Here is a 25,822-nt window from a genome sequence, read left to right as displayed (position 1 = left end):
CTAGCTTATTTCAGCATGTCTCTTTTCTATCCAAGCACTCCATCACCCTGTGAAGCTGCTCAGAAGGACCCAAGCAAAGTGCTGCTGGTTCTTCTGCTGCTTCAGGAGATTTTAGGATGGTCTCCATGCTCTGTAAGGTGATTGTGGGACATGTTATATTGCTCTCTGGTGTGAAGCATGCTTGAATACAAGTACAGGCAACTGTGACAACTCAGTGTAGTCATAAAATCTGTTTTGATCACCTGTCACCTTCTAGCAAATATCCAGTTCTGTGCCTTTTAAAGGTGGTACTTTTGCTGGATTGCACTTTCCCATTCAGATTTTTTGCAATCTTAGTGATTTGGGAAGGAGAAAAATAAATCTAAAAAACCCTGTCTTAGATTCTTTAGTTTGTTCTCTTGGACTGTAAGACTTTCCTGCTGCCTTTCCCTGCCAATGATTTATTTGATTCAGTTTTAAATATACTTGATGTGTGTCAATGCAATGCCAGTACAATGACAAGAGGATGAAATCTCGTATTTTTTTGTGATGTTCATGTTCCTATCTCTTTACGACGTATGGATTGAAAGTATTGTTGATTGTCCACTGTGTACATTTCTAAGAAATGTTATTTGTTCACATTACAGAGAGTGACAATCTTTGTCTTCTCAGAGGCTGAATTCTAGTGTGATGTTTTGACCAAATCTGCTTAACTATTAAATAGTTTATGCTCCCATTCCTGAAGTAATGTGTAAATACTACTCAATATATTGCTTAGTATGCACAATGGGAAAATAATCAAAATAAAAAATAAAATGAACGTTAAAAATAAACTAACGTTCATTGTTTTGACTGTGCTTTTGCTGTTTACTGATGTAAACACTTACTTGTGTAAACAGTTTTAATGCACATTACAGTTGCTGTTTAACTGAAGTGCTAAACCAAAAAAATTCCAACAACTTGTCTAGAGAGAATTAATGATCAGTTTATATTAAAGCATTATTAAAAAATTAAGATGAGACAAAGATATAAGCACATGATTATCTCTGAGTTTGAACTTTTATGTAAATCTTTGCAAGACTGCCATAAGGCCCAGTTGCACGAAAAGTTCTAGAAAGAGTCCTGAGCACTAATCATACAACAGAGTTTGATTGAGTCCAGTGTGTGGTAATGATTCCCAAAAGTCATGGAGTGTTTCCTTGCTTTCTGCTCTTTGCAAGAGTGATTTATGAGTTTACAAGTTCCTTCCCAAACTCCATAATTGCCTCGACAGTTCCCCAGATGGACTGTGTCCAAGTTGGTATAAAACAGTACTCCTTGCAGCTGGGCCTTCAAATTCATCTTGAGTTAGATACAGGACTCCTTGTTCTTATTGTCTTTATTTAGATTTGCTACGTCTCTAGTAACACTGTACCCTGTTAAATTGTACTACCTTCCCCTCAAACACCAGATATGCCTGAGAGGAAAACAAACGTATTGGTGAGACTTAAACACAAGGTTTTAGTGTTAGGAGAGGAAACAAGGATAGATACAAAACTCAATCTTAGGATATACTTAGCACCTTTCCAATTGCTCACTCAGTCTTTTCTCAGATTCCTGAAATGGTATTCAGAAGGTTCTGCTTCAGGTCCAGATATTTCAGCAATGCATCTCCTCAGTCCTATTCTCGGTTCTGATTTAGTGCTCACTTACGGTCCTTGGAGTTTAAAGCAGAACCTTTGGTGATCATACTTGGAAACTGCCAGTGATTCTATTTTTGTTTTGCATCTACTGAGCAGCAACTCGTTGTCCTTAAAAAAAACTATTTTCTCTTTCTTTCCAAGAATGTCAAAATGACTAGACTCATCCCACCCCAGCTAGGCTTATTCATTTGAATGGGATTCATACCTTCCTGCTAACTATTACATAAGACAAATACAGCAATTTCACAAATGATCTCTGTTAAGCTGCTTGCTTTCTAGAAAGAGATGAAACAGGATATAATGTTAACACAGATGATGTACCCTGTAACAAAGTTATTTTGTTTAAACAGGCCCATGAAAATGTTTCCCTTCTTATTGCTTGGCAAGTGGAAGCTTGCAACACTGGAATAGTGTACCTTGAACAGACATCAGGAAAAAGATAAAACAGTCACTAGCTTTTGTATACTTGTGCTTTAGAATAAGGCACATCTGTATGGAAGATGTGCAGCTTAACAGTTAGGTAGTCTACTTGAAAGGATTCTAGGTACTCTTATTTGGTTCAGTCATGCACATATATTCTATGCTTTTATCCTAAGTTTTATGGATCTAATAATCTGTTTACTACCTTTTGGGGCTTAAGTGCTAGTTACAGTAAGGAAATCTGTTACAAATAATGCTTTGAATGCAAAAAGAAACAGAGAAGATTAAAGATGAAAATTTGCATTACACTTGGAGATCACTAAAAGATTGTTAACTCTGCACTGGAAGTTAAATTACCTAAGTAAATTACGTAAGTGATTTGATCTTTTTTGAGGCGTTAGTCTCACAACTTTTTATTTTAAGGTCTGTAAGAACTGTTGTTTGTTCCATCAGTGCATTTAATGATAGTAGTCTTCTAATTTCAAAGCCAGAAGCATAGTTTTCCAGTGCAAACACCTGTTCTAACATTCAGTCTAAACCTCAAATGGTGAACAGTGACCCTTTTTGCCACTCGTGGACATTTTTTGGACTGATAATTTATCATAAACTTGTAAAATATGCTGTGAACTTAGTATTTATTATTATTATTATTTTTAATGCATTAAGAATGCTGATGAATGGAGCATCTAGAGAATATTAGAAGTTGTTTTGTGATTCAAATAATTTCGTTGGTGTAATTGATTTTTTTTTTTTTTTTTTTTTTTTTTTTCAGTTTTCACCGATGTGATTTTAGTAATTTTGAGTGCTTCAGGTATTAACTGAATTACTGATTTTTGTTCAAACAAGTGTGTGGTTGAAGTAAATTGTTAAAAAAAAAAAAAAGGAAAAAAAAAAAAGCAATAAATGTATCTCATGTCAGTACTTTAAATATGCATGAAAATATTTCATACATATCAACTTAAGGATACCTGGGATTTTTCCTGGTCAGCAAATCCCTGTAAGCTGGAACATATATTTGCTTTTAACAGTTTTTTTTATTATTCTTACCTGCAGTTAACATTTAGAAATCTTTGTTAAATATTGACAGCTTCAATATTTTCAGTGTTCTTTTCCTCCTTCTCCCTTCTTACAAATTTCTTGAAAAAATTAAAAAGAAAAATGAATTCAGCTACTTTATCTTATTTTGCTGTACAGCCCTAGAGTATTCTGATGATCCTGGATAAGCTGGTGTGGCCTTTAGGGGGACACACATCAAATGTAGGCAGACAGCTCCTGTGTCTGGTAACAAAGACTGAGGAGGTCAAAACTATCCCAACAGGCCTGAGCAGGTCAGTTAGAGGCAAATGTTGGAAATAAAATTTGGTGGGGAGGGGAGTAAGAGGCCTGGGTCAAGTCCTGTTCAAAAAGTCAGCTTTGTCAAAAGCTTCAGTCACATTCTTACCTACAGGCAACCTCTGCTGATCCCAACTCATTAATCGAACTGGAGAGCCGTCTTGACCCTGGCTCCTTCCCTTTGAAGTGTGGTGTCCTCTGCAGCATGAGGAAATAATTTGCTGCCTGATTCAATGAGCCATCAGTAGAGCCAGCAGACCTAATGACATGTGAGAATATTAACCTCCTACCACGAAGAGCTGTGAATCTTGAGAGGCAGTCTATAATTCACCCAGCACTCCTGAGCCTTCCCTTTCTGTCTTGTTCTTGCACTCACTTTCTCACTCACAGGGAGAGGGAAGAGAGACCCTCTTGTCATAAAACTTTATTTTCTTCAGTAGTGGGAGCCTTACTGTGTGCTGCTTGATAATGAGTTACTTTCCTTTTGCAGCTGGATAAAATTTATATTGAAAACTAGACATCCATCTTACATATTGTAATTTCTGTTTAAATTATGACACAAGCTATGTAAGTGACATTGATAAGGGGGGTTATCTGAATACTTAAAAAAAAAAAAAAAAGTAGTAAAGAATTTGTGTTACCTTATTTATTTTTCATCATCAGAGGAAAATAGTAAAAACAGGCAAACCTAACAAGGATGTGTACCATTGACAGTTTATCCTGTGTAACATATTTTCTAGCTGCTCTTAATCAAGAGGACCTTTCTGCAATTTCCCCCTTTTTTCTTACTTTTTCTTTTCCCTTCCTGTTTAAAAGGAAAAACAGTTCTGCCTGGTCAAGTACTGTGTTATATGCATATTAAAGGGTGTATTCTTGCTCTTTGCATCCTTAACGAAGAAATAGATTGTTGGCATAATCCTGCTGCTTCAGAAATCAGGAGTGTTTTGCCTCTTGTTAACTCCTTCAGCTTTTTTAGTCACAAGTTCGAGTATAATTGTCTGGTAAGCTTCAGGAAGGAGTCACCGCTGTTCATGTGGTGTCTCCCTAAAGGCCACACATAATGAGAAAGGAAAAGCAAAAATGGCCCTATGTGTAAATGCTTCTCCCCATGAAAATGATGGTGATTAGCAGACTATTGTATATCCATAGGTGTACACATAAAGAGTAAAATATCACTGTCGAATGTTGTTGATTTTTTGTTCAGTTTTGTTTTGTTTTAAAGCTCTTTATTTCTTTTTGTAGTGCTTGTTGGTAACACAGAAGGTCAGGTTGTGGGTACAAAGGGGAATTGTATCAGCTGGAATCTTGTCTCCAGCCTAGCAAATACTGGACCGAAAGGACTAAACTGGCAACTTAGTATTGCCTGTGCTAGAAAGGATTGTAGTTTGCTTGTTTATTTGTTTTGCTGTAGCCATACTGGCAATTTTTTATAATTGATAGAAACTTAGCTTGCAAAATCAAATGAAATTATACTGTGAACAATTCTTTGTGGTAAAAGATGTTTCTCCTTGGGGAGTGAACATGAGTAGTGTAGTTGTAAAGCCAGAATCTGTCAGAAACTGGGTCTGAATTTTATTGGGTTACAATGAGAAGAGTTATTTTGAGTCTGGGGAGTTGTTGGTAAAATTATTGTTTTTTGTGTGCATCTGGTTAAGGAATAAGTTATCGTGCAGAAGGGATAAAGGAAGTAAAGGAGACCTGGTAAGTAGTAGAAGAGAAGAAAAAATAAATGGCAGTTATATGCTATATAAGAACTGCTAGTGTCTGGGGTACATGCATATGCAGATCTCTATGGTTTTCAGTTGTTGTAAAGATGTTTTTTTAACATCAGGAGGTTCAGTGTTATGTCCATTAACAATTTTCTGCTATCATGCTTAAGCAGTCTATTAGTCGTTCTCACCTCTTAGAGCTGGTCACAAAGGCCAGTCCCCTTGCCTCCCTCTGCTTCATCTTTTTTATTAAGTTTATTAAAACTAGTCAGATTATACTTTCTTATGGCACAGGCTGTGCTTGGTCCATTCATTATGGTTTCTTATCTTGGCAGGCAATCTGAATTGAACGGCAGCTAGTCCATTATGCACATATGAAGCCCATCACTCCTCCAGCAATGGCCAATTCATCAAACATTTATCTTTTGCCCTCTGAGCAGTGCGTCAATTTGCTTGTCAATCCTCAGCCTTGGTTGTTGTGGAAGATGGGAGAAAAATTACTTTTCTTTCCCCCCTTCTCACTAAACACAAGTAGTTGAAATGGGCTTTACTCTATTCACTCTACAGGCTTGTTACTCCCCCTCTCTGTGCAAAAAGGGGAGCGGTCAGGTTACTGTCTGAATTGCAGAGTGACAGATTGATCCAAGATACAGTACAGCTTTCATTATGGCACTGCCTTTGCACTTGAATTTGCTCATATTTCCATGATAATACTGTTTTTATAAGATTCTCAACTTAATATATGGAGTTAAGAAGAGCTTTTAAAAATAAATATGTTTTTAGCGTTTTATTTATTTTTCTGGCAGGTAAGTTCATATTTTGTAAATTCGGATTTGTTCTTTTGCTGTTTCCAGTCATTAATGCTTGTTTGAATTCTTCTGAATTCAGGAAATGGAAGTGCTTGAATTTTTTTTATTTTTTTGTTAATTCAGTTTTGAAGCCACTTGTTTTATTATGACTGAATTCCAAGTTAAAACTGGGGGAAAAGGTGCAGCAAGAAAGGCGTTCACATCCAAAGCTTTTCTTCTAACTCCTCTGACCTTGTTGTTCATCGTTAATACTTCCAGGAAATTTTAGCAGGATGTGCTTATTGTATACCTGTATGTTTAAGTTCATATTTAAGACTTGCCCAGTGAGACTGTGAATTCCCCCTCCCTGGGAGTATTCAAGGCCAAGCTGGATGGGGCTTTGAGCAACATGGTCTAGAGGATAGTGACCCTGCCTATAGCAGGGGGGTTGCAATGAGATGATCTTAAATGTCCCTTCCAGCCTAAACCATTCTATGATTCTAGTATTGCTGAAGGGACATACACTGAAGTACAGGGGGCTTACCTTCCAGAATGCCTTTTGATAAAATGTGAATGCGCACTGTCACTAGCTCTATGCTGGATAATTTTCGGTTGTGTTTCGCAGACTGTATTTTGTATTTTGTTACCTGATACATGCTCAATTATTAGATGACTAAGACCTCATTTTTTGATCCATTTTGTATTATTTTTTGAAATATTTTGTATACCTTATGTGAAAACTGTCTTGCCACAGGCTATATTTTCACATTGATTGTCATTTTATTTAAATTTACTCAAAATTGTAGCAGTAATATCCTGTAAAATCTTAGTTTAATCCTGAAGATGAATTATAAAATAGTTGAGCAGAAAGAAGCCTGACATAAAAGATATAGCTTGAACTCTATTATTCAGATATCCTCTTGAGTAGAGCTGTATTAAATACACAGTGAAATCTGAGACTTTAATTAGCAGAGAAAGTGAATCTCACCCCAGTAAGTGTGGTTGTTTAGATAGACCAGAAAAATATATGTATATTCTATTTTTTAACTGGAGTCTTCATAGGAGCGAATGGTGTTAGTGTTAAAATGGTTGACTTCATGGTTTTGAGAGCTACTGAAATCTGTAATTAGGGCTTGTAGCTTATTTCACTATAAAATGCAACTTCATGGGACATAGCTTTGGTGGCTTATTTTACCTTAATGTTGTAAATTTTTCTAATTACATTGCAAGACTTTACACAAATAGGCAATGCTCATCCCTCCTCAGTGTATGTACTTCACCGAGTCTTACCTGAAGACCTGCATCATCACCTTTTGGAAATGCCCATTTTTATTGCTGGCTCTTAGGGGTTTACAAATAACTAGACCTCTACAGATGTGCATCACTATTTTTCAATAATTCCTTTGTTTGAGGACATGCTGCTTAATAACAAAATTTCTCCTTTTCTTTAAAAAAAAAACTAGATTCTGTATTTCTGTTTTAGAATTGGTAAAAAAAAAAAAAAAAAAAAAAGTGAAAATGAAATTTGTAAAACTCAATATTTAGAATTCAGAAAGTCCGAATATGTATTTTTGTCCATCTATTTATTGACTCTTCTGTTTGTGTATTCTTTGAGGTTTGAGGATGGGTTGTAGATTGTGAGAGTTGAGGGGTTTTTGTTTGGTCTTTTTTTTTTTTTTTTTTTTTAAGCAACAAAATTTGCTGCATAAGACTCAAAGCAAGATGATAAAAACAGTTGAGGATTCTGGACTTATGTTAATCCCTATCATTTGTATGTGTTTACATAGCTTTAGTTTGATTGTTCTGCAAGATGTTTTCATGACTATCTTTTTTCTAATAAGATATCTCAGATAGTTTCATGATATCAGCATATAAAGAAAGGGGAAGAATGAGGGATGGATATTCATTTCATTGTACATTTGAGAGTTGAATATGACCTTTAGTATGAAAAGACTCAGAGACTAATTGTAGATCTGGTTAATCATCTTTTCTTATTGAGATCTTCTTTTGTCAGAATGCTGGAAATTGATTGACTGAAAGTGATGCAAAATGCTACTTCTAAATGTCTTGTGAAATGCTAACTTTCCCTCTGATATTAAACAACTAGATATTTCATGTTTTGGTAACATTGGGAAGCTGTTTCTCCATTGAACAGAATTGTGTGATTTATATAGTCCAAATTTGCTCTTGGCTCACACTAGAAGGCCAGCATGCAGGTACTGATATTTCAACACATTGGCCTGATGACAAGCTGATGTATACAAGAGAAAAAATGTTTGCTCTCTGAAACCAGAAAACTAGACCGACAAAATCAATCTTTGGTACTTTAATGCTGGAGTTTTGGGGTTCTTTACTTTCTCTATTTTTTAAAAATCTTCTCCTTTCCCTTTGGTCCAGAAATCATGTAAGAACTCCGTTACATCATCCTTTCTGTTTTCTATTTGAATGTATTATCCATCTGCTTTGTTTTCTTTAAAATGCATTATTTAGTTTTCTGTACTTGCATGGGAGAAGTGTGTTTAGAACTGAACCTCTGAAAGAGATTTGAGAGTAGAGAGTTGAGTCAGAGACCTCAGTCCAAGTCAATTTGCATGGGAGATTCACCGAACTCCTTCTATCATCAGAATAAAATAGCTTCCTCTCCCTTCCCCCCCCTTATTTGTGTGTTATGATTCAGATTAAAGGGAAGATAAATTTGAACAGAAATCAGAACAAGTAAAACTGAAATTATATTTTGCATTCTCAAGGAATTAAGAAAAATGTTTATTATTTATTATTATATATACATATATATGTATATATATAAAACCAACAGCCTTTGTCATCTTTGGCTGGCAGGTGCTAAGGAATAGAAATTAGATTTATAGTCTTAAAATGCTGAAATTATCCAGTAATAGGGTTTTCATGTTGATGCTGCTCTCCTGTAATCTGTTAAAACATAAAAGGCAAGGAAAAAGACATATTAAAAAGCTCTTGTAATATAGCAGCTCTGTCTTTAACTTCTGGTAGTGGCTATCTCTTGTCAACAGAGTACAAATCAATTTAAAGGCAAAAGCCAAACTCTCTCATTTACATACTGTTAACTGCTCTCACTTTTCCTGTTAAACAGGAGAAAAAAGTCATTAGATAGGAGTCAGCTGTCTTATTAGAACTGGAGTGAGGTAGAATGTGAGAAACACCTTTTTAGAATATACTTTTGAAGTTTTTCAGGACAGGGACAACAGCATTGTACCAAGGTTTGTCCATCACTTCAGGTGCTTCTGCTTTTCTTTTCGTTGATGAATTTTCACGTTTTCATTGTCAAATATTACCAAAATGAAGAGCTGCTCTTTAGTTTAATTGTAACCAAATCCCATCAGGCCAGGGGGAGTCTATGAAGTAGCGTAGCTGGCAATTGCCATGCATGCACATAGAGGGAAAAATCCCTGCCGTGACATTCCTTTATGATTAAAACTTTGTAAGAAATCATGAATGAATTATGGAAAAGAAAGCTGGAAGAAATCAGGCTGATTAGTTGAAGGACTTGGATAAAATGACATTTCTGAGACCTTTGTATTCTAAAGGATTATTTACTGTCTGCTTACAGAACATCTTAAGTCGTTTTGCAGAGGGAATCACTTTCCTGTTTAGTGCAGTGGCTTTGTAAGCTAATGAGGGCAGAGCGTGAGCCACAGGCAATGATGCTGCAATATTAGCTGTGACAGGGAGCTTGATCATAATTATCTTAATGAGGATAGGGTTAATTACAGTGGAAACTTAAAGTTTTTTCTGTTTGAATGAGGTGGCACTGAATACGTTGTGATGTTTTGTCGGTTTGATGTGACTTTGGAAATTGCAATGGAAATCTCTTGGCAGCACTTGCTCTCCTCTGGGAGCATTGTGAGCCCTGTGATGAGGTAACTGAGATGGTACCTGTAGGTGAGATAATGGGTGGATTTTCTGTCATTGCAGCAGGGAAAACCTGCAGTACACCTTAGTGATGCTGATTAGCTTTCTGAAGCTAGGGAAAACAGCTACTTGCCACTGCCCTTCAGCACTGGTTCTGTTGTGGTGGTAGGGTCATGTGCTTGTTTTAATAAGCCAAGAAGTGGAGACGTTTCCTCTGCTGTGAACTATGAGAAAGCAGGCCAGATTTAATTTTAGGCTGGTTCTTTTTCTCAGGGGAATTCCCTTATTCAATACTTTTCATCTGCAGTGTTTCTGTGCTTCTTACTATGCCATGTGGATGGGTACACGGTCCTATCCTATTTTATAATGGACTCATAAGAAGATACAGTACATTAATGTAACTATCATACTCTAAAGATAAATGCTGGTGTTTTCTACTAACTTCTACCTCAGCTTCTCTGAATGCTTTCTATGTACTAAGTCACAACTGTAATTCTTTCTTACGTAGGTGGTGTTATCCTTCATCTGCAAATGGGAAATCGAGGCACGTAGAAATTATGGAATAAATTTCAGCAACTCACCTTAAACTTATTGCACAGATTGTACTTACAATGTTTTTTTTTTGTTTTGTTTTGTTTTGTTTTTTTAATCTCAGAGTGAAACTGCTTGGCAATATTTACTTATATGTTATGATGATAGATGTTTTTGCCCTGGATTTTAATTTTAAAAATCAGTTTAAGGAGCAAAAACCAGAATTCTATGAATACTGGTCTAAAATATGGATGTAAATTTATGTTAATATTTACACCTTCTCTCTGTACTGTGTCAGCCCCTCTCATCTCTCTAGGAGCTGAATTTAGCTGATTAAATCACCAAGTGCACACTACCCCGATGACATGAAAACAACAATTAATAAGCAACCCTCTGTGTAACACAGCTCCTTTTTAACTGAACAGCTAATAACATTACATGGCAAAAATTATCAAAACTAGACAGGTGTAAGGAGATTTGTGCACAATTTCCTCTGCCTATCGATGAAACCAGTACCCTTGTATTCAGCCTAGGCTTGTGAAAGAAAGGCTGTTTCAATAGGCAACTCCCTCTAGTGTTTCAGGGCCTTTTGTCCCACTTCATGGCTTGTCATTTTGTTTTATGCCTTCCCTGCAGCAGTTTTGGATGTGTGCTTTCTTCTCTTTGCCCGTTGCCAACCGTTTGCCGATTCTTATGATAAGAGTATTATATTTGCATAACATAACTCAGGAACAATGTGTATTTTGATGCTGACATTGACCAGAGCCCAAACAATGCTTTTTCACAAAGGACCTATTAACATCCCATAAGGCTCTGTGGTGTTGACAAGGAGGTGGCCTTCTCTGAACTCCTTTGGCAAGTCAAAGTCTTACACTAAAATGTGAGGTTTGGAAATAATCCACTATTTATATAATAAAGATTATTTAAAGGGAATTTACTGAACTAGGTTTGTCAAATAAACTGAAATGAAAAACTCATAACAGCTTGATAAACTCGCAGCTGCTTCCTCTAGATTATTTTGCCTTTTAAAGGTACTTGGGGGAAAGCACTGTCTGAAATGTTCACTGATCTCTCTTCTGATCTTGACTTTGGCAAAACAAAGTTTGTTATGACCCCTTCACTGAAATAGCTACTCAGTCCAGCAGCTCTCATCTATGGATGGGTTATGCAGGCCGAATTGAGCTTTTCCAGAAGAGTTTTTTAAGTGCAAGTGCAAAAATATGACTGCTACTCTGATGGTTGTTCTGGTGTGTTTAGAATGGAGGCTTTTGCTCTTGCAGCTTCGGAAACTAGTCTCAATATATCATATAGATATGCCATAGGGTGTAGGCTTAGTGAATTGTCTTCAGGTTTGGCTGTCCAGCACCAAAATTGCATTAATAATAGTGGCAACTCCCTTCCAGAATGCCAAGTCAACTAGGTCTGAAGTACTCTGGAGTCCTTAGATTGGAATATACTTTTCTTGTGTTGTGATAAGAGTCACTGAAATGTTTATAATTTAGTGTATAATAGTTCAAAGGTTCCAAACTTGATTTTCCAGAAAAAAAAAAAAAAAAAAAAGGAAAAAAAAAAGCATTGTCTGAATGCTCTGTGATTTATGTGATCAGGATGTTGCATCTACAAAAACAGTATTTTTATTATTGCGACAACAGATGAATGCTATGTTGTCTAATTAGGAACACATAATATTTGTATTTTCCTCCAGTTATAGTGTCTGTAGAACTCTTTAACAGGGACCTTAGCTGGATTTTGATCTTTGCCAAAAACTAGGGAGAGTGAGGAAATCCCTTTGGTATAAATGTCACTGGAAAGTGAATAAATAGTATAGACCTTATTCCCTTATTCATCACATGTTATAAAACAGCCAAGAGATACAGTGATGATCTTCCCAGTGGTAGGCATAGTAGATCAGCTGTCAAGCCATGCAATCTCCGCATATCTTTAGGTGTCTGGTAGGTGAATGAGCTGTGAATGTGTCTGTGCCTATGATCTGTATACCATGCCTCTTACTTGATTAATGTGTGGGTTTTTTTCTTGCTGGAATGTGCAAGCATTAAGAATTGAGTTTGGAATAGATGCTTTAACAAAGTGCCTAAGTGTTCTTTTAGATTTTTGTTTTTTTTTTTTTTCCTCCTTATACTGTATTATCAGGGGAATGAATACCTCCAGAATCCTGTTTATTTACAATCCATCATTTCACTTCCATGTTGTGAAATGCTCCTTTTTAAAGCTGCTTTCTGCAGTCTGACCTGTGGCTTGATAGTGGGACAGAAAGTTCCAAGAAGAAAGTAAATGCCTTTTCTGTCTGGAGTAATTCTGCATTTTATTTTGTAGAGAACATTTTATGTTGTTTGCAGAGACTCAAGGAGAAGCAAATTAAGTGGTTAATAAAAAGGAAAAAAAAATCCTTTTTCCATTTCCTATTATTGCATGTAGGGTAACTGCTAAGAAATGATACTTGAAGTTGTATTTATTATTGTTAGCGGGGTATGATATTTCTTGGCAGAAATGATGGATGACAACTTAAATTTGTGTCCAGGGAATGAAGGTGAACTGTGACAGAGTTATTTATCTTGGGAATGGAGGTTAGGGTCAGGCGAGGCTGGGTGCCTGAAGGCACAAGACATTGACAAATTCATCCTGCAGGCCCCATATCTGAAGCCTTTTGTTTTGGATCCTGGCTACTCACTAAGTGACCCCCATCCTTCATCCTGCCAGCATGTGAAGGATGTGTTGCAGTGCCAGCACTCCCTTTGCCACTAATGCTTGTCATTCACTCTTCTGACAGGCCCAAACCAAAACTATTCCCACTCCTGAAAGGGAAGGTTAAAATATTTATTTCAGCTCATAATGGCCTCCCTGATTTAGTGGAGTATCATTTTTCCTGTTGCCTTTGTCATTTGCAGGTCACTAGAAGGACTGAAAACATTCAGTTACTTGGAAGAGCTGATCTTGGACAACAATCTACTCGGAAATGACCTTCTGCTACCCAGGTTACCCCACCTCCACACCTTAACGCTCAACAAGAACCAAATATCCTTTCAAAGAAATACCTGCAAAATGTCAAATGAGTTTTATGTGTCAGCCAAATTAAAGTATGTGAAATATAGTTCATGTGCAGACAAAGCATTCTCTCGCTTGGCACCTGGAATACTTCATAGTAATTTATTATAGGTCATTCATAAATGAAATGCACCATTATATCTTCCTGTTGCTCCATTTTAGTGAGAGATCTAAGTTATGGCTCTGAAGAAATCTTTTTTAATAGATAAAATAGAGAAAGAAAATAATGTCAGTGCTACCGGTGTGCTGCAGTTCTTGTGTTTGCTTGGGGTTCTGTTGCAGGCTGACCTCTAGTGGAATAGAGGGTGCAATGAAATGATATCAAGTTTTTGTACCTCAATAGCTCTTAAAAGTAAATAATAATAAAATAAAATAAAATAAAATAATAATAATAATAATAATAATAATAATAATAAATTTTAAAAAAAATGAAAAAGCAATCAAAAATGAAGTTGGTATTAGGCACAATTTGGTAACTGCAACCATTAAATTTTGTCACTATATTCTTGGTGTTCCGGCTCTGTATAATTCATATGAAGTGCTACTCAAACCATATATTTAAATATTTAGATGCATGGTTAAATCCATTCATAACCAGTCAGGCACTTCTCCATATATCTGAAGTTAGTGCATGCCTACTTAAGTTTATTCAGAATAAATATTTCAGCATTTGCCTGAATACTATGCTGATTCAGAGACCCCAATCGGTAGGCTTATATGTAATGGTCTGTAAAAGCTAATTATCTACAAGGACTGGACATGGACTTGATTATTAAATCATTTCTCATGTTTTGACCCTTCTGGAGATTTGAAGATGTGTAATTTATGATTTTACAAAAGTGAAGGGCAATCAAATTTTGTCCAAAAGGCCAACTGAGGCCTACAGAGCACAGGCTGTGAAAACATTCTCCTAATTGCAGAGTGAGGACAAGGCTGCTCAACTGCAGGCTTTTGTTTCAGACAGTGTAAACAGAGAGCAATTTACCTCCTACTAAAGCAAAATCCTCTTACTGAGGAGAGAAGTAATAACTACAGGTTCTATGATTTCTGCACTTATTTTTGACTTTATAAATAAATAAAAATCACCAGAGCAGTTTATATACTCAGTGGCACTACTGGAAATTTGTCAAGTGTCTCTTGAACCATAAGAGTCACCACTGTTCAAGGTAAGTGATAGATTTCTGGTTAATACCAGGACGCTTCTGGTCACTTTGAATAATTCGGTATTATTATTTGCTGCCACATGTAAAATCTGAGTTGGTCATGCTTTGGTAAAGTATGTATAATAACATTTTTGATGATGCTGTGGATGTCTGATGTGGCATATTTCCATCTACAAAGCAGGATGTGTGAATTTGGTGGTAGGATCCCTGAGTGTGTATATGCAAGTGTGTGGGATAGGAAGCATCAAGAAAAAACTTTGCAATTATCAAAAGGAGGGCAGGCATATTAAATAAGAATTAGTTGAACAAATCAGGAGAAAAAATTTACTGTTAGCAGTAAGCTTTGAAGAGGTTCTGTTGGGTTTCACAGGCATACTTAAAATCAAGTCAGTAAACTCTCAATGTCAGTGATAGAATGATAAGCAGGGTTTGACCTATCCAGATATTTTTAAAATTCAGACTAAAAACTATAAAATTGGAAATTTGGGAGTATGGAGCTACCCACATTATAGATACAGTGTATATACTTTTTGTAGCATGTTGCCAATAATTTAAGAGAGGAGTTGCAGAAGTGCTTGTTTGATGGCAGTGGTTGCAATTCTCAGTGATCTCTCAAGGTGTTAATCAGAGATCTTTGATGAAGTTTTGCTCTTTCTGCACTTCATCCTTGAAAACAGTTGTTCACAAACGTAACTACTGCCAAAAAGCGATGGCACGATTAAGGTGTGACTGTGAAGAGAAGGAATATTTCTCTCTGGTAAGAGAGAGCTTATAAAAGTCTGGTAAAGATATATGATCACTTTTTTATTGCAGGTCTATACATTCCATTTGAAAAGTCACAAGCAATATGTTTATGTCAACTGAAAGTAGAGTCGCAAATAAACCAAGAAATTGATGGGCAATCATAGAATCATAGAATGGCCTGGGTTGAAAAAAAACATAATGATGATCTAGTTTCAATCCCCCTGCTACGTGCAGGGTTGCCAACCACCAGACCAGGCTGCCCAGAGCCACATCCAACCCAGCCTTGAATGCTTACAGGGATGGGGCATCCACAACCTCCTTGGGCAGCCTGTTCCAGTGTGTCACCACCCTCTGTGTGAAAACTTCCTCCTAACATCTAACCTAAACTTCCCCTGCCTTAGATTAAAATCATTCTTCTTTGTCCTATCACTGTCCGCCCTTGTAAACAGTCATTCCCTCATAGAATCATAGAATGGCCTGGGTTGAAAAAGACCGTAATGATCAATCTTGAAACCTATTCTCAAATTCCAGTATCACAATGGAAAGCATGGCTGCACATTTATCCGTGTTCACAGGACTGTGTTTAGCCAATGTATTAAGAGCCATAAACTTATTTGCCATAACTTAAGCTTGCTCTGCACTACACCCTGATGTCAGCCCAGATGGGGTTAATAACGCACCAGTGTTTGGTTAGTGCTGAAGGACTGAGTGGGGCCATTTGGCGGGAAGAGCCTCCATGATGGCGCTGAGCAGGGGGTAGCCGCACTGTGATCTGTGCTGGGCTGCAGATTGATCATGCCTGAGAGAAAAACAAAAATATTTCACAAGTGGGAAATGCAGAGCTGAGGCTGAACGGTACTAATGATAAATGCATTGCTTATGGCAAAGGTGCTAAATGTGCTTCAGATTTAGGGATGATAGGTTTCTGAATATTTGAACATGGCATGGATTGAGTATCTGAACTAAAGGATGTCCCGGTAAGTATTTCTGATTATCATCTATCTACACAAAGTTTTTGTCCTAATGCATAATTACAAACCATAGATTATAAATTATTGTGCCTGTGCTTGTTCCTATGTTGTCCTAAAGTGCTTGAAGACCTAGAAGTCCCAATCTGTGACCAAAATCTCATTGTGTTAAGTGCAGAGGACTTGATGTTTAGATTGAGTGAATACATTAAAGACAAAATTGTCTCCCATTATCTATAGATCTCTATCTCCACTAAACAAAGATATGAGCTGAAATGGTACAGCAGTATTCCTGTATTTGGTCCTGAGAACTCTCTATGTGACACTGACAAATATGGCTGATTTTGAGTGTGGCATACGAGAGAGCTACAATACCTGATGAAACAAAAACCTCAATGAATTCTGCAAAATGTTTTAAATTTACTTGAGTCTTGAGCCTTTTTTTTTTTCCACTCTTCACCATCCTCAAGACCACCTTTTTTCTTGCACAATGTACCTGAAACAAAAAGTAAGTAATGTGAATGTATGATGCTAAATGTCTGCAAAAGGAGGAGGTAGTACAGGCAATTCATTCTCCTCTTCTAGAGCAGCAATTGGACAAATTTAACTCCAGTTGTCAGAACTTTTAAAAATGATGAGCCACTGCATTTTTTTTAATTATCTTTGTGTTTTCTTGGGAATCTTGAGCAAAAACTGGAAGCAACAGTGTTAAAAGAAAATCTTTGAAGTAAATGATGTTTTTTGAATTGATGTATCTCTCTAGAGAACAGAAAAATAATTTGCTTGTAGAAATAGAAGCATTCTAATGTTCTCAACTTAGAATAGAACAGTTCAGCTGGAAGGAAACATCACAGATATCTAGCCTAACTGTGTGACAACTATGGGGAAAACCAAAAGTTAGAATCTAACATTGATGGTACTATCTAAATGCCTCTAATTGTATAACTAATGACATTGAAATATGTTCTTAAAACTTGCCACCTAGGAACCCTGGGCTTGCAGAAAAATTTGGAAATTTGCAAAGAAATCTAATGCTACTCCACTAGACAGAATATCCTCAGTATTCAGCAGATAAGAAGCTCACCATAAGATGTATGGACTTAATTAATTACCACCTGTGCTGCAACTTTTCCTTCTTGAGTGAGGTGGTTTTAAAATCAGTGAGCAAGGCCCTATCTCAGGGCTCTGACTGCCTATCAGACAGGGCTCAAGCTAGAATGTGGCATATAAATGACTGTATGTGGCATCCTGTTGCAGAAGAGGAAGACTTGCATAATGCAAGCTATTTCTGTGGTTATCCAACCATGAAGACCTAGCACATTCTAATGGAAAAGCGTTCAGGTGGCAAAGATCTTTTCATACTGCATTCAGAGGAGAATTGGTAACTTCTGCTTCAAGGCTATTTGCCTGTAGAATCACTTGTAATTGCTGCAACATATTTGTGATAAAGTTAATTAAAGCAAAAGATGTTTCAAATTTGAAAAAATACAGGTATCTTGCTTGTTTAAGACCGGTAGAATGGCTATCCAGCTGTTTTAATTTCATATTGATTACAGAACCTGCATGACATGGTTGACAAAAGACTTCTGAGTGACAGTTTTTGGTCTTCCTCTACGGTGGTCTAAAATGTTATGTTTACCTAGAGAACATTAGAAATATCACATTTCATAAATATTTTGAACATAAAAGTGATTGCTCTTTGCTTTATCTCTTTGCTTCCAAGAACTTCTGAAAGCTGTAATCATCGAAGGTCATAAATGCAGATAGCTTTTCCTCAACTATCTGGGCAAAAAAATTGGCAAGGCAAAATACAAGCTTTTTCAAAGAAAATAGTCGTACAACTTGCAAAGCATTGAGTATGAAGAGTTATTAGTTTCCTTAGAAGGTCAATTAATTTGAGTGTGTGACTGTTTAAAAAAAAAAAAATATGCTAGCAGTAAAAAAAAAGTTTACAGAAAAAAATTGCAGTTTTCTTAATGATCTTTGACCTATATTCATGGAAAAGAAAACCAGGTGGTGAGATATGAAATGCATATTGGCTAGTTTATTTGCACAGGTCTATGTAGAACAGCATTTTAATGCAGTTATATTTAACTTAAAAACTGTTACCAGAGGTTGTTTCTGTTACCAAAGGTTTGACCAGCAAGTCATATTGCTCATACTGTTCAAAATTATTGAAAAAGTAATTTTATGAACCAAAAATAAGAGAGTGAGAGAAAATAGTACGGAGTATGGGGGATGTTCAGCATCATTCCTGAGTTCTTATAACAGCTAGACAGTTACAAACCAAGTTAATTCTTAGCCAAAGAAGGGAGGTGCATTATTTGCCTTGAGCATTTGGCTTGCTCTTTTTGCTTTCTGAAAAACTTCAAAACTATGTTATTGAGTAGAAGTCAGTGAAAGTGAACAACACAGATCATGCTTATTTGTAGGATATTTTTGATTGCATAAATTTTGCACCTAGAGTTTTATTATACTGCTTAGCAGGTTAACTGGGCCAACTATAGCACTAGATTTTTCAAGTAACACTATTGATAATGTTTTGGTGCTACTGTAGCATTTATTTTATTTTTTTTTAACAGAAAGTAAGCTAATCAGTTGTGTGTGCTTGTGCATATGTTTGCTGTGAACAGTCTACTATAAATATATAAGCATGTTTGTGTGCATACATGTAAATAATTAGGAGGTTTTAAAAAGTTGATCTGAGTATGGAAGAACCAGTTCTCTTAAGTATTTTCCTAATATAAAATGAAAACAGCACAAGAAATCATAATCTTCTGATGAGGATGGAAATTTAAAATACATTTAGTAGATTTATGTTAATTGTTCATGGAGGCCAGGTTGTATTTTTGGAGGGGATTATCACTGTATCATTGCTAAGAATTAACTTGTTATCTGAAGGGTAGGCAAGCTTAGAAAAAAAAGAAAACTTACACATTTTTATTTTGATCAGTGTTCTTCGGAAAGAAAGGCATTTATAGACTGGTAATGACAACAGTTGAATGAAGGTGGTATGCCAAGACATTTTAATTATTTTAACAGAGACAATTTTGAATATTTTTCGAACAACAGAGACTACAGTATAAATATTTCCATCACTGCTACGTATTTACCTGGTGATCAATGATACTGCCTTCAGAAGAATGAGTTCAGGGTTTCTGTCATTGAACTTTAAATAAAGAAAATTCCCCTTGCACTGTGCATGGATTTAATTGTGGCATTCATTTTTGGAGAGAGTAGAGATGAGGTTGATCTTAGCAATTACACAGCAGAGTTTTGCAGTTCTTTGGCTCTGGTTGCATCATGATGGCAACAGTGAATCATGAACAGGAAAAAGAAAATTAAATTTGCAACTTGCTTTTGATTTTCTTCCTCTGTATTTTTAGCATTGTTTTAGAAACACTTTATAGTTTTGGTGGCCTTCCACAATTTCTAAAGGAAAACAAATATATGACCTAATTAACTAAATGCTGCATTAGAAGTACTCTATGACTTATGTCTCATCTCTGAAAAATACTTAGTCATGAGAATTTGAACAGTTCTTCAGTTATTTTTTCTCCTACCTGCTTGTGAGGAGTAGCTGTGATGGCAGGTAAATGGGACTCCTTGGAAAAATATTCTGTACCTTCAATTGTCTTTTTTTTTTTTTTTAAAGGAGGAAGGAAAAAGAGTTGAAATCCCACATAACAGAAGTTTTAATTAATGAGTGCAATTATGTTAGTTGTTATATGATGGCCTATTCTGGCAACTAAAAGTTGACTATCACAACCCACAGGTTGATTGGTGGACAAGTGTTCTTATTATTCTGTGATTCTGGGGCTGTTCCAAGTTTGCAAATCTTTAACTTTTACATGAATTAATGACCTTCTGTGTTTCAGATGATTATGTGTGATTCTTGGGTTTTCTCATGTTTCTGCTCCTGTTGCAGCTGAAATCAAAATAATGCTAGGGTGCTAAGTATCTATCTAATTCTACAGAGGAAAATGAGTAAATGATAAGAAAGAAAATGTCTGGAGGGCAACTACTACATGGTAAGATGTTGATGTGTGCTACTTGTCATCTTGTTTGAGAGAATTTTTATAGGAGAGTATCTGTATCAAAAAGCAATGTGATTTGGATGTGAAATATTAGAATCTAGACACTAATATCCATCTTTGGGGTGGATTTACATATTCAATATGCAGGTTATTAACTACTATTTAACCAAGAGCCTTAGTGAGTATGGTATGTCTCCCCTTTGCTTTCTGCAGGACTAGGATTTGTGGTGTTAATCTAAGTTGTTATATATTAAATATCCAAAAGCATTTTGATGTTTTCCTGTAACTCTGTGTGGTCAAATGTGAGTTAGAAGACATCTGTCTTAATCAGTAATCACTAACTTTGAGGAGAAAAAATTCTAACCCAGAAAAAGCTCTACTGAATTGCAATCGAAAATCCTAAATTTTTACTTCATAAAAGAATCAAAAAAGTGTCTTTGTTTTTTTGTTTGTTTGTTTGTTTGTTTGTTTTTAATAGGGAATGGACAGATAAGATGTAAGCTTTGCAACAGCTAACCCCCTTTGTGTCATTGCTGTAATTGAAATAACTGCTTTTCTGCTTTTTGTAACAATAAATTACTTATCTAATGAAACCTTTGTGCAATTTAATCAGTCCTGAAAGAAATTGTTTCTCCTGGCTGAGGGAGGGTTCTAGATGCAAGCACTCCTCTAACAGTCCTTGAAAATTTAAAAAATCTTTAGTTGAACATGTGTGGAAAAAGAGTTTGTGACATTGCAGCAGGGTGAGGGAGGTAATCCTGCCCTTCTACTCTGTGCTGGTGAGACCTCACCTGGAGTACTGCATCCAGATGTGGGGTCTTCTGTACATGGACCTGTTGGAGCATGTCCAGAGAATGGCTACAGAAATGATCCAAGGGATGGAGCACCTCCTCTACAAGGTCAGGCTAAAAGAGCTGGGGCTGTTCAGCCTAGTGAAGGGAATGCTCCAGGAGACCTGATAGCAACCTTTCAGTATCTAAAGGGGGGACTATAAGAGAGAAGGGGGCAGACTCTTGAGCAGGATCTGTTGTGTCAGGACAAGGGGAAACAGTTTCAGACTAAAGGAGAGAAGATTTAGGATTGGTTAGAAGAAAAATGTTTCTTACAGTACAGGTGGTAAAGCACTGGAACAGTTTGCCCAGAGAGGTGTTAGGTGCCTTGGAGACCCTCAAGGTCAGGCTGGACAGGGCCACAAGCAACTTCATCAAGCTGTAGGTATCCCTGTTCATTGAAGGGGAGTTAGGCTAGATGACTGCTAAAGGTCTTCCAACATTCCAACTCGCAAATGATTCTACGATTCCATAGCCTTCCCATCAAATTTGCTTCCTTCCCAAAAGAGCCATGAAAATAATTTGTTTTAAAAGTTTATGTGTGGCTAGAGGTCTAGAAATGAAGATGAGAATTTTGGTGGTGTCTTTATCATGGCTAAGATGTGTTGTATTATGTGATGCTTCATGATTCAGTTTTTCTTATGGTCTAGTTGATGATTTGATGCAAAATATTTAAGTGTAATTTCCGCAGATATTTTGGTAGAGAACATAGCTTTGAGTATGACTGTGCTGTTTTTTAATATGCTAAAATTAATAATTGTCAACATGATCTTATGATTGGAAATAAAATGAAATTTCAGAACAAAAAGAAGACAACGTTTTTAACAGTGAAGCTGCTCTTTTCATTCTGTATTGCTTCTGTTGCCCTTAAGATATTGAGGTGAAGAAATAAAGTAAATTCCATCACCTAAAAATAGCAAAGATAACAGAAACACATAAATCAAGTATAAATAATAGCAACACAAGTGAACTGAGGATTTAAAATAATAGTTGTGGTCTGTAACAGCAGGAGTGGATAAAAACAAAACAATGAAATACCCTTAATGGTTTTGAATAATTACTACTATTGTCTAAACCAGTCAGGTTTTAAGCTCCGAAAACTACATACACGTATGTATGGCCTCTTTTTTTTTTTAGAATTTCAAGTTTTGCATGTAAATTGAACCAAACAAGAATGTGTAGCGTGATACTCTGAGACTGCACTTCAACAAAAATTTACTCTAGTTGTTCAATCAGTATATTTCAGTATAGTTGAATATTGTTATGCTTAAACCTAAGCAGTGATATCCAATATTGCAGTGGTTGAAAGATTAATTTCTGCTTGTTTGTTTGTTTTAGTATATTTTACAATATCAAAGATGTGTCATCATTTATGTTCTGAGGAACATACTTGAGTTGAAATGTCTCATAACACCAAAGTATAAGGCTATTTTAATGAAAGATATGCTTTATGGACTTCTAAACTTCACGTATAAAATACATATTGAATTCTTTAAGTTGCTTTTCTAGAATCATTTATTTGCATGTACTAATTGAGTAATTACAAATGTGTTGCTGTGGCACTAAAAGTATTTATATTCTGACAGTGAAAGCGGGTTGTTGTGGTTTGACTTAAAAAAAAAAAAAACAAACTCGTTTTCCAATGGACTGAATATATTAGTGATGAATGTTCTGTGAAACTGTTTGTTTCCATGCTGGAAAAGTTTCATGGCAATAGCAATTGCTAGCCATTTTACCACACAGCATCCATCATTTTGTCAAAGTTTTAATGTTCTGTAGTGAACCACCTAGGAAAGAAAAGACTGACAAAACAGCCAAATTCTTTCATTCCATGCCAACAAACTGACTAAAGTTTATCCCTGTTTGCCCTTGGAACAATTAATGTGACATTTCTCCGAATGCCATACTAAATTTGATTGTCAGTTATTGAAATGTATGTTTAAATCAGCAGTGATGCAACTCTAAATGCTTTTCTTCAGACATATCATTGAATCCTTAACACACAACCTTTGACACATAACAGAATTAGAAAGCCTTTTGGATCATTTGGCTGAAGTTGTGCCCTCACTACAGTATCTCAGTTTGCTTGGAAATGTTGCCTGCCCAAATGAATTGGTCTGCAAAGAAAAGGATGAAGATGACTACCAGAGGTACAGGTTAGTGTCTTTGATTATAAATACAAAGTATGTCAGCTTTGTTTTTAATACTGAAGAAATACTGAACTAAATCCAACTCATAGTCCAGAACAAATAATTTACTCTCTCTTCTGAAGGCAGTGTGCCATGTTCTGCCATGAAACACCTATGAATTTTAGTAACCCAGTTTCAATGCGATCCCTCTTAGAAAACATTTAGGGAACTATTTCAGTAATGTTTAGACTAAGCTGAGCAGGTTTACACAGGCTTTCCTGAATGAGGGTGCTCGTATGTATTTACCTATGTCCTTTAAGGCCAAGGTAAGGCAGCAGTTATATATACTAGTGGTAACAGCTAATAATAAAAAAAAATAATAAAAAAGTCACTGTACTCAGTCTGATTATGGTGAGGCATTTCTTCTATTAGAGGTATCAAGACACTATTAAAGAATAAAGAAGAAAGCACTACTGTATTGTGGTTTTTTACTCAGAACTGCTGGTGTTTAGAATCAAATCAAATAGGCTAGCCATCTCTATAATGTAATTTTAATGAGCTAGATTACACATAAGGTGGTTGTGAGCATAGGTCCAAAATTATGGAATTTCTGCTGAAGTGACAATTTTTCATAGCTGTAATTGTTAGACAAGTAAGACATTGATTATTATTTTTACAAATAATTTTTTCTTGTTCACATCTGATTCAAGCTTCCAGTCTTTGTGTACTTGCACTTGAGCTGAAAATGGCTCTCTGTGAGGCAAGTTGCAGCCACGAAGTACTGGTCAGTGTGCTGACGACCTTAGACAGAGACTAAGCTCACTTCTTGTTAGCAGATCACTTGGAATGTTGAGAGTTACAAAACTCCTGAAAATGTGTTCATGTAATCCAAAGTATTCTGTAGGAGCTAGTATAAAAACAGCACAAAGTGGAGGAGACCAAAAGCAGATTTATTAGGAAGCTGCATGAATTGGATACAGCAGGTTATTGCTCATAAATACTGTAGATTAAAACAGCAGCAGAGTTTTTCTGGGTGCAGATACATTTTTTTACTTTGTTCCACATTTTTGAAAAGGATTTCTTGGTTATCATTAATCTAAAGATTTTTACCTCCTAACAAGTCTACTTTTAAATCTAACATATCTAGAGTATTTTAGTTTTCAACAAGTAGAGCAGCTAAAATTTAATAACATATTTTCCCATTGCTTTTGCATTTATGTGGAAGCTATGTCTACTATCCAGCTTACAGGAGTCTAACAATGCTGTCTCTGTATAAATTTATGTGACATTTGCAGTGGAGAATTGCTTAAAAATGAATGATATTTCTTCAGTTTACTGTTTTTCACTTTAAGTATGTTTTCTGACAATGTCTCCTATTAATCATTTAAGCAAAAATAGTACCTTAAAGGAGCCATTCAGAGGCAAGAACCTATGGTTCATTTAGTGCTGTCTGAAAAAATTTTTTATTGATTGACATCCTCTGTGGTTATGTGATGTAATATTTATAATATGTCATGCAGCCATACATCAAAACAAGCGTGTCTGTTGTTTCATTTCAATGCAAAATGTTGATTTCAGGGAGGTCAAGGTAGTTTTAGGTCATATCATGGCAAACCACCGTGTCAAAAGTGTGAAATGATTGTATTTATGCATCTGCTGGAAACTGCAACATTGCCTCCATTTTCTTTCCTCTCAACTTTTCAAAAACTTGGGTATTTTTTCCATATAAACTGTGTTAATTAAAGCTTGTTCAAGAAAGATGAATGGACTTCCAATTTGTTGAATGATTTATGGTTCTGCTGCTGTAATTAATGCTTCCTGATAATTTTCCATGATTTTGTTATATTATATAACTTGTATTTGCAAGACAGCATTACATTCAAAAGCAAACAAACAAAAATGTTCATGTGAACACACATGTATAAATACTCATTTTGTATGCATATAATGTGTGTGTGTGTGTATGTATATATAATTTGTCTTTACAGCAGTATATTTACGTAATGAATAATGATGAAACAGATTAAAAGAAGTCTACTAGTTATTCAGTTCTTAATACGTGTTCAGCAGAAACTTAGGCATTTTCTTCCTTTCCCAAAATTTACAAATTTAACTCTACAGAATAGATGTATTGCTACTAATCTTAAAAGCAAATAATTGTATGGTTCGATTTGGCATTTTTTTTCAGGTTCTGAAGTAACTTTTTTTTTAAAGCTTTTAGAGAAATTTTGTCACATTGAAAACATCAAAACAGTGTATTTCAATGAACCTCAATGAAATAAACATTTTATCAAAAACTTTAACTCTTTTTTGCAGTGACCATTGGAACCACAGCTTCATTTCTCATTGAGCTTTAATTTCATTCCTACTGAGTTCAATTAGAGTTCAGGCTATTTAATTCCTCAACCAGAATGAGAAAGGTGCTGGAAATCAAAGCTTTACTTAATCTTTACATTCCAGCAAACTGAAAAGTCCTCTAAAACCTAAAAAATTTCAACTGTAAAAATTATGCAAAATTAAGTTTTTAAAACTTCATTAATTTACAAATATGTTAGGAAC

At 35.8% G+C, this 25,822-nt stretch overlaps 1 protein-coding gene across 1 annotated transcript in view; it reads left to right on the top strand.

Annotated features, from left to right (window-relative positions):
- Nucleotides 1-25,822, top strand: part of LRMDA (leucine rich melanocyte differentiation associated) — a 643,577-nt gene that overhangs the window by 334,636 nt on the left and 283,119 nt on the right. The window contains exons 3-4 of the mRNA XM_031602984.2: nucleotides 13,236-13,362; nucleotides 23,151-23,290. Of these exons, the coding sequence (XP_031458844.2) occupies nucleotides 13,236-13,362; nucleotides 23,151-23,290 (267 nt within the window). The remainder of the gene's footprint in view (nucleotides 1-13,235; nucleotides 13,363-23,150; nucleotides 23,291-25,822) is intronic.

The sequence above is a fragment of the Phasianus colchicus genome, chromosome 8 (assembly GCF_987193195.1).
Source record: "Phasianus colchicus chromosome 8, bPhaCol1.hap1.1, whole genome shotgun sequence".
NCBI lineage: Eukaryota > Metazoa > Chordata > Aves > Galliformes > Phasianidae > Phasianus > Phasianus colchicus.
This window is presented reverse-complemented; position numbering and strand designations above follow the sequence as displayed.